Source organism: Pinus tabuliformis, chromosome 4_1 (assembly GCF_031772625.1).
Source record: "Pinus tabuliformis cultivar Carrire ecotype Pingquan chromosome 4_1, CPIR1, whole genome shotgun sequence".
NCBI classification, from domain to species: Eukaryota; Viridiplantae; Streptophyta; class Pinopsida; order Pinales; family Pinaceae; genus Pinus; species Pinus tabuliformis.
In genome coordinates this window covers 536,450,365-536,460,207 of record NC_142303.1, presented here as the reverse complement: position 1 = coordinate 536,460,207, position 9,843 = coordinate 536,450,365, and the positions used below count along the sequence as shown (strand labels likewise).

Here is a 9,843-nt window from a genome sequence, read left to right as displayed (position 1 = left end):
AAAATTTTGATATCCTCTATCGAGATTTAATCAATGACCACTTTCTAAACATACTCAAAATTCTTGTTTAGCTTGATTTTATAAAAATTATTTTAATGATTGGATTTTTTAATTATTACATTAAATAATATGTATTATTTACCAATCACAATTATAAATTTTAAAATGTGCAATAAATACTCATTAATAATGGGATTTTCCACATACTACTATGAAGAAAAGTCATAAAGGAAAAACATCTACATGTAGATCGAGTTGTTTTTAGTGAGATTTTTTGGAAGTTTTTCTTGTGGATTTTTCCAGTCTAATTTCTCTAAAAACCAGCCAAAATTTATTGAAATCACAAGCTTGATGGGTAACCAAGTGCCATAGGGGTTTCTTAGACTAATGCATTCATATATAGTGAAACAACCAGTTTAAATAACACAAATCAATATTTCACTTCAAATTTGTCTGTTGGATTCTAACACTGGAAACTCCAAAAAGTCGCACTAAAGACAACTCCCATGTAGATGGTCATATTTTTTTTTTTTAATTATTTTTTTTTTTAACTTTTAAAAATAATTAATCTAAAGACATGATGCATGCTTCCAATTCTAAAGCAAGTCAACATGATTTCCTTTAACATCATGGCCATGAGTGATGATGAGGGAATTATTATTGTGTTCTTGACTAAGAAATGTTTTAATTATCTTAATAGGTTCTCTTTAATGAAATATTTTATGTACAATGTTGCATTTTGATTTTCGTATCAAATATATTTTTAGATTTCTTTTATTATATTGAATATTGTATTAAGTGTGTTTTTCTTTCAATATATATTTAGATTTTTTTGAAATGTTAATTATTCTTACACAATAAACAAAAGCCACATAGTGGCACCACATGTTCAAAAAAATTGTTTTTTTGTAAAATCAACCTGTTTTATTTAAGTGACAATGCGTTGATGCACATTTGAGTAAGTGACAATGCGTTGATGCACATTTGAGTAAGTTAATGATAATGTGTTCTTTTAAAGTTTAATTGATTTGAAAGTACAAAAATTATTTTAAGTAAAATCTAATATATTAAAATGGAATTTTCATATATATATATATATATATCAATCATAAAACTTTTAACTTTTAAATAAATGTTCTTATAACTAGTATCAAAATTACTTTTTTGAATATTTTGTAAAATTAGATGGTTTTCCAAATAGTAAATTGTAACTTTGATTTAGATTTGTTTTATATCTATTCGTTTTAAATATAAACTGAATTGCACATGATTAAACCTTCAACTTGTCAAAAAAAATACATAAATACAAAAAAAACATTCCCTTTAAACAAAAAATAAAAGCTTATAAACAAAAGTTGTATTTTTTTTTTTTCATATTCACTTTTCAAAAAAACCTTCTAGGATGGGAACTAAACTTTTAAGGATTTATTCTTTAATTAGTTTATTGTAATCTTCCAATCACCTAGTTAACCCATTTATACATTGAGAATAAAGAAATAGTGAAAATGTTGAAACACTATGATAGCCAAATTCTAATTCTAAGAAAACCGAGATATTAAGCTACTTAAAATAAGTCTTGATGAGTTTTATAACCAATTGAATAATTAGAAAACAAACAAACTCAAAAGGAACAACCAAGTCTTGATGAGTTTTATAAGCAATTGAGTAATTAGAAAACAAATAAACTCAAAAGGAACAACCAATGGGAAGAAAATACGACGAAAGGGAAAGTTATCGTGACACAACTAAAATAATGATGGTCAAAAAACATGAATTTAGTGATTTCACTTCCATTCAAAACATGCATGTAATTACACTGATGACTTTATTCTAATCATATCACCGGTTCTCATCCATGAAAGATAAACAAAAAGAATCAATGATATAAAGTGTGTAAAACCAAAAAACCAAAAAGGTAAAAACCTTCTAATCAATTCTTTAAAATAAAATGAAGCAAAATCAAATACAAGGAAAGAAAGTGATTTCAAGGGGATTCTTGAGGGATCAACAATTAGCACTGCACTGAGAAAAGTGAATATCGAGAAAAGTGAATATCTTTGTTATTAGTCCCTGCCTGGGACTAATAGCGATCGATTTGGCGTTGACCGGGTATTAATCCTGTGTTTGACCAAGAATATTGATGTGCATCACGATTTTAACCAAAGTTTTCATATTAAAAAATAATATAAATGTTATTATCTAATTTCTGATTGGGCAACAAAGTTGAGGGTCTTATTGCCGGCTTCGCAGGTTTCAAGACATTCCGAGCTGAACATAAGTTAGTTTGTCCTAAGTTTTTGGTCGTTCACTGCCCATTAATCGATTCTTTTGCGCAACATTTTTTCTTCTTACCAAAATTTAACGAAAGTTTCCGCTGGCAATTTGGCTTCACAAAAAATTTAACCAAAGTTTAGCATTTGACCTCTTATTGGAGACCTCACATGTCCCGAGGCAATGTTAGAGATCCAAAGAATTTTTATCCAAAGTCTGAAAGGAAAACAAAAGTAAAGGGAGGCACTTAACTTTTGTTAAAGTTTGATGTCTGTGTATTAATAGATAGAAACTTTAACCAAACTTTGATGTCATGTGTATTACACAAATTTCATGTTAAATCGTGCCCCACAGCAGAGAAAAACTCTTGCATGTTAGCCTTCTGCCATGTGCATGATAGCTCTTTGACACGCCATGGAGCCTGGCACAACACTTGTCTCTAATCAACTTCACCACTGGTCTCTAACATACCTGCTTCACCACCCATTTGCTTCTAATCTACTGCTTTGATTTACAGTTTGATAGGAGTGTAGCGAAGCAAAGAACCTATCCATTCCACTGCTTTACGTTATGGTTTGACAGTTCAATATGGTTCGCTACACTGATCTGTGTCTTTAGTTAACACGACGATGGCGCAGTCGGTTCTCCCATGTAGAGGTGTTACGGCCAGTTATGTAGGAGGAATAGCAGGGTTCAGCCAGCGGCCCGCATTGCCCGTTGCGGGGGGCCTCAAGATTCGGCTGCCAAATGCCGTTGAGTTATCATGGGCACCGTTAGGAGAGCTTCTGGAATGCTAACGATAAGAGTCCGTGTGGAGGCGTGGGTACCCTGGGTATCGCCTGGTCCTTCGGCGGAATGATCTTTGTTCTCGTGTATTGCACCGCTGGAATTTCAGGTGGTAATCTTATTATAGTAATTAATGATTTTTTTCTTCCCTGAATTCGTTGATATTTGATTTGACAAAACCATATAATGTTGTTGCAGGTGGGCATCTAAACCCCGCGGTCACGTTCGGGCTGTTTGTTGCTCGGAAAGTGACTCTGAATCGAGCAGTCTTGTACATGGTGGCACAGTGTTTGGGCGCAATCTGCGGGGCAGGGATGGTGAAAGCGTTGCAGAAAACTTACTATTCTAGTGGCGGGGGAGGAGCGAATTCAGTGCCGAAGGGATACGGCAATGAAACAGCTCTCACCGCAGAGATAGTTGGCACTTTCGTCTTGGTGTATACCGTCTTCTATGCGACCGACATCAAGAGCAACGCCCGCGACTCTCACGTTCCTGTACGTTTTATTATAGATACTTCAGATCTGAAACATCGTATTTCTGTATCTCTATATAGAAATATCTCGTAGCATCAGATCGAAAAGCGGTCGACTAACTAACTAAATGTGTAGTTAGGGCTTGAAATTAATTTGATTTTAGATTCGAAAAATATTTTGAAATTTTATCGATAAAAGTAATTTTATGGTTTCACTTCGCTTTTATCTGTAACATTCCAAATATTAACATTTTCGAAATCTATAATCAAAAGAGTAAACAACCCCTTCCATTGATTGAATGCTACCATGAAAAGTTAAAATTTGAATAATAACAATAGGTTGTGTATGATTTTTTAGATTACATCTGCATCTGAGTAACTCGGTTACGCATTTTGAATCATGCCAATTTGATTTATTTTAACCGGAGTTTGAAGAAAATATTGAGAAGAAAATCAGTTTTCTTTAACTTTAAGTTTAGTTTCACTCACAGTTGGGTACTATGAAAAGATATAAAAACCTTCCTTGCAGCAATTTGAATCATCATTTCGACATGTTTTGCTGGATGTGGACAAAATGTTGAGAAAAGAAATCTGTTTGTAAAAGTTAACTTGTTTTATTCAAATAGGGCAAGTTGAAAAATATAAAAGCTTATTTTATTTAAAAGTAGGTAATCAAAAAGTGGTTATTCTTATTTTGATTGTAAATTTGGAGAATATTTCTAAATCTCATAGGAATCAGCAGGAATTTGTATGCTGAATAAGTTCAATACTTTTAAATATTGAATAGTATTGTAAATTCCTGAAAATATTCCAAAGATATAAAAACCTAAGGCAATCTAAAAGTGGGAATTTCATATTTCTGAAACTTGCATTCAAAATAAGATATAAAAACCTAACAAGCCTGTGTGATAACCAGCTTGGTATCTCAGTTTCTACTCTTTACACAATCACCAGTGTATTGACCACAGTATGAGCTAACAGGTTCCGTGCTCTGCCCTTCCTAAGATTCCGTCTTATAAATGAGAGAGATCGTAATGTTCTCCTTGGAAGTGAAATTTCCAGTCGGACTATTTCTTTTGGAAATGGGATGTGCACCTCGCCCTCGACGATTTCTGGTGAGGAATTCCATGTGAACGATTTCTGGTGAGGAATTTCCATGTGAACCTTGCCTGTACGTTATCATTGTCCATTTCTTGAACGTGTATGCAGTAAGCAATTTTATTATTATGTATAATACACTGATTATTTAATCTATTAATAGATGCTAATATACTGATTGGCGCAGGCTTTGGCTCCGCTTTCAATTGGTTTTGTTGTATTCATGGTACACTTGGCAACCATTCCCGTCACTGGAACGGGCATCAATCCTGCCAGAAGCTTTGGAGCAGCCGTGATTTATGGCCATAAGAAATCCTGGGACGACCATGTAAGAAGAGGATAATAGTCTCCTTTCTGTTGTTTTCTATTTATCAGTATTGCAGATTTTATGGAATTAAATTTTGATTCTTACATTGCAGTGGATCTTCTGGGTTGGTCCTCTTATTGGAGCTACGGTAGCTGCTGCATTTCACAAATACGTTATCCGAGCATCCCTGAAATGGCACAGCAAGGAACCCAACAATGTTTAATACAGAAACTGGACTTTGTTCATGCGGATGCATTTGTGTTGTAAAAATTGTGTTTGCTTTTAGATGTTGTATGTTTTGAGGGGCCAATATTTCACGTACGCCGGATGTTAATCTTAGAATAGGCATCAATAGATGCTAAAATAAATTTGATACGATGGCAAAAAGTATTGTTGTCCTTATTTGGCAAGTTGATTCCAATCGTATTTTGTCCGCCAAACATTTCTAATGTCAGGATTGTGTCTTATAAACAGTGTTATTCTTGTCATTATTTGGCATTTTCATAGCTATCGTATTTTCTTTGCCCAGAAATGTCAGGATTATGTCTTATAAACAGTGCTATTCTTGTCATTATTTGGCATTTTCATGGCTATCGTATTTTCTTTGCCCAAAAATTCCAAAGTGAAGGTTACCTCTATCAATTATTATTTTGCCAGATGAGATGTATTATAAAGGTATCAAATGTGATCCATTCTCTGAGTGTGGATGTCGGCGTTCCTTTAATTTCATTTGTATTATACAGGTATCAAATGTGATCTGTTCTCTGAGTGTGAATGTAACTTTAACCAAACTTTGATGTCATGTGTATTACACAAATTTCATGTTAAATCGTGCCCCACAGCAGAGAAAAACTCTTGCATGTTAGCCTTTTGCCATGTGCATGATAGCTCTTTGACACGCCATGGAGCCTGGCACAACACTTGTCTCTAATCAACTTCACCACTGGTCTCTAACATACCTGCTTCACCACCCATTTGCTTCTAATCTACTGCTTTGATTTACAGTTTGATAGGAGTGTAGCGAAGCAAAGAACCTATCCATTCCACTGCTTTACGTTATGGTTTGACAGTTCAATATGGTTCGCTACACTGATCTGTGTCTTTAGTTAACACGACGATGGCGCAGTCGGTTCTCCCATGTAGAGGTGTTACGGCCAGTTACAGTCGGTTCTCCCATGTAAAGGTGTTACGGCCAGTTATGTAGGAGGAATAGCAGGGTTCAGCCAGCGGCCCGCATTGCCCGTTGCGGGGGGGCTCAAGATTCGGCTGCCAAATGCCGCTGAGTTATCATGGGCACCGTTAGGAGAGCTACGGAGCGGCAATGCTAGGGGCTCAAGACTCGCACTGCAAAGATGGTGGCGTTGTTCCGGCACAAAGAAAAGGCAGTCGCCTTGCCCAAGAAGGGGAGGGCAGGTCGGGTGGCGGTGTGCGAGGAGAAGCCTAAGGTGGAGGACGACATCTTCGGGACCTCCAGAGGGATCGGTTTCACCAAGGCCAACGAGCTATTATGGTTTGACAGTTCAATAGGAGTGAAAGAAAGTAAAGAACGTAACGACTTTGTACTAAAGAATGAAAGAAAGCAGTGCACCAAAGTAAAGAGCGGAACAACCTTGTACCAAAGAACCAAAGAATGGAAGAAATAACCCTACACCAAAGAGCGACTGCTCCGAAGAAGAAATGACGTTGTCGCAGAGAAGAAATAAGACCCTATCAAACTGTTTCACAAAAGAAGCTCCGAAGAAGAAATGACGTTGTCGCAGAGAAGAAATAAGACCCTATCAAACTGTTTCACAAAAGAAAAAATGGTAAGTTAGCACAGTTCATACATTCTGAAACAGAAATTGATAAGTAAATTAGGCATATATTTTCCTTGTAGTCTGTACATATAATGCATTTATATTTTCCTTGTAGTCTTTACATATAATGCATTTGTACAATAATTGAATGATTCAAAGACAGTGGAGAAGAATCTGGTAAGTCGGGCATAATTCATGTATTTTCCTTCTCGTTGGTAGATATAATTCATTGATTCAAAGAAATTAGAAGCATACAAAAATTAAAAATAATTGTATGCACGAGACAGAAGCATACATACTTGGAAGCACGAGACAGAAGCGAGCGGAGCAGAGGACCTCTGGATTGGTCAATTTCATCCAGAGGTGGTTCGCGAGCTGAGCAGAGGTCCAATTCCATTTTCCCAGCAGAGGTGGTTCGAGAGCAGAGCAGAGGTCCAATTCCGTTTCCCCTGAAGGCCACCCTCCTCCTCCCTCTCGGGACCAACGCGGACTCAATCTCGGATGTGTGGAGCCCTTCCAACACAACACAAAACAATGGTTTGACAATCGTGACAAAGTGGAGATACGAATCGCTTTTATTGCTTCTCTATCCGTCAACTATTTTTATAAATTGTTTTTCTTTCTTTTTCTAACTTCTCAACTATTTTTATAAATTGCTTTTCCTTCTTTTTCTAACTTTTCTTGATTTTCTCCTATTAGGTATCATTAAAAATTGCTTTTCTTGATTTCTAACCGTTACAAATTGTTTTTCTTTCTTTTTCTAACTGTTTTTGCTTTTCTCTCCATCAGCTATCCTTAAAAAATGATTTTCATTTGAGCTTCATCCTGTTTCGGCCGTGGATGATGTTTTTGCCGCGACGTGTTTCGCCTTCAGTTTCAGCTCATTTGATAGTTGCCTCATAAACATTCGCTGTAGGTTTTCTGCGAATACCGTTACATTCCAAACCATTAGGAAATCATCGATTTGATTATATGCATTTTTTAAAATGCACATGGTTCGTTAATTTTAAATTATGGCGTACTGCATTACATATTTTTGTATATAATACAATTGTTTCACAACCTGAGGTTTACGTTTAAATGGTGTTTATTAAGCAAAACCAAATTTGAAATTGTCATTGTAGTCCAGGTTAGGTTAGGGTAGGGTTGTGTCATTACAATCTATTTATTAGGTATTGTTTTTTAACCTTATGTCTGGTAGGTATATTTTCATTTTATTTAAAATATTATGGGAGTTATATTTTTATTTTATTTTAATTAACGGTTTTTAACAATAAAAAAAGACAGAGTAATAACCTACACATAATAAATCGATATTTAAGTTCATCATAATCAATCAATTTGCTTCTCGGCAATAGATATGTTGTAATTTCATGTTTGACTTGTCCTTACTAGTGCATAAAACTTTTTGATTCTGTCAAATTACATTAAAAAAAAAAATTAAAAAAAATTAATAACTAAATTTAATAATTCAAACAAAATTGAAATAAAATAGTTAATTTACAAAATTAATAACTAAAGTTAATAATTCAAACAAAATTGAAATAAAATAGTTAATTTACAAAATTAATAACTAAAGTTAATAATTCAAACAAAATTGAAATAAAATAGTTAATTTACTCTTTTAGGTTTTCACAATTTTCAGCTGGCTTTCCCTTAATATTTGTAACTATCGTTTTCCCCATAGTATTAGTATATTTAGATAATTATGAATAAATACATGCAAAATTTAGATAATTATGAATAAATACATGCAAACTAAGACAACAAGCACATACAAGCAAGATACAAGCAAGATAATGCAAGCAAAAGATAATGAAAAAACATAGAAAAGCGAAAAATTGAGACAGACAAATACATACCAATGAAAAGTTGAGGCAAGTCAATTGGATTTATAGGTATGAGGGAGTTAGTTGTTAGGGAGTGAGGCACAAAGATCATTTGAGGTCTTTATCACAATATTCCTTCTCTGTAACAAAGTACTTATTTCCTTCACTCCTCTCCTTGTAAAGAGGTATTCCCTCTTTCCCTTACTGTAATGAATTGCTGCAACCTTCATGAGTGTAGTTGTTGCTTTCCTACCCATAGTGAAGCCATTGTGCTATTTTACATACTAAGAACTCTTAGTATGTTTATATCTTACTGCAAATTCTAATGGTTGCTGACTCGTGGTGACATGTGAAAAAGTTTTCCCATGTTCTTACAAATACATTTATTATATTTTTTTAGCAGCTTGTGCCATGGAAAGACAACAATGTCTGAGGCTCTCTCTATGCATTGCTAGATAATGCAAAAACTACAATGATCAAGAAATTTTTTAATGCCTTTGACAAGAGCAACCATTCATTCTGCAATGTCACTTTAGTATTCAGAAATGAAAACTCTAATAAAAAGAAATTTTACCTTATTCCAAATACAAATCGTAGGCAAAAAAAAAGAAGAAACTTTACCTTCAAATCCAAGTATGGTAATGAAAATCCAACGAAAATCCTCTCACTAGTTAGGTGAGCAAGTGGGTGTTTTGTAGCCATGAGCAAGTGGGTGTCGTCCCCTACAAAAGGGGAGAATTGAAATTATGAAGAAAACCCTTAATCAAATAAAAGCCAAAAAATCCACAAGAGAATTCAAAAGAACCAAAAATCTCAGTCTACATTATAGCTATATCTATATCAAACGTGGGATTGGAGTTATCTCCTTTCAATACAACAGTCTACATTATAGCTATATCTATATCAAACGTGGGATTGGAGTTATCTCCTTTCAATACAACAATGCCTGAGAAGCTTTTCCAGAGTACCTGCGTTGTATAGAGGAAACCGCCTTTCAATACAACAATGCCTTAGAAGATTTTACCAGCGAAGCAAACCTGAATGAAAATTATGGGAGAAAAACTGAGCGTACAGGGCCGCAAATTTATAAACAAATAAGTTCATCATATTTACCAAATTTCGTTAGGTGCCACTTGAAACAAAAAAGTTGCTCGTGCACTTCCTAGAGGGAGTATCGTAGCATGCTACGGACTCCACGTTGCATGATATGAACTCCAAGTAGAGTGGGCACGCATGCGGGACGTGTTACTCAAAATGTTCTCTAACTTTTTTTACTATAATACT

General features: G+C 34.7%; 1 protein-coding gene across 1 annotated transcript; it reads left to right on the top strand.

Annotated features, from left to right (window-relative positions):
* The first annotated feature begins 2,224 nt into the window (after positions 1 to 2,224).
* LOC149176950 (aquaporin PIP2-2-like) lies at positions 2,225 to 5,395 on the top strand. The gene is made up of 4 exons (XM_089423244.1): positions 2,225 to 3,166; positions 3,256 to 3,551; positions 4,815 to 4,955; positions 5,047 to 5,395. The coding sequence occupies exons 1-4, from the start codon at positions 3,127 to 3,129 to the stop codon at positions 5,155 to 5,157; spliced, it is 588 nt and encodes a 195-aa protein (XP_089279370.1). The 5' UTR covers positions 2,225 to 3,126; the 3' UTR covers positions 5,158 to 5,395.
* The last annotated feature ends 4,448 nt before the right edge of the window (positions 5,396 to 9,843 follow it).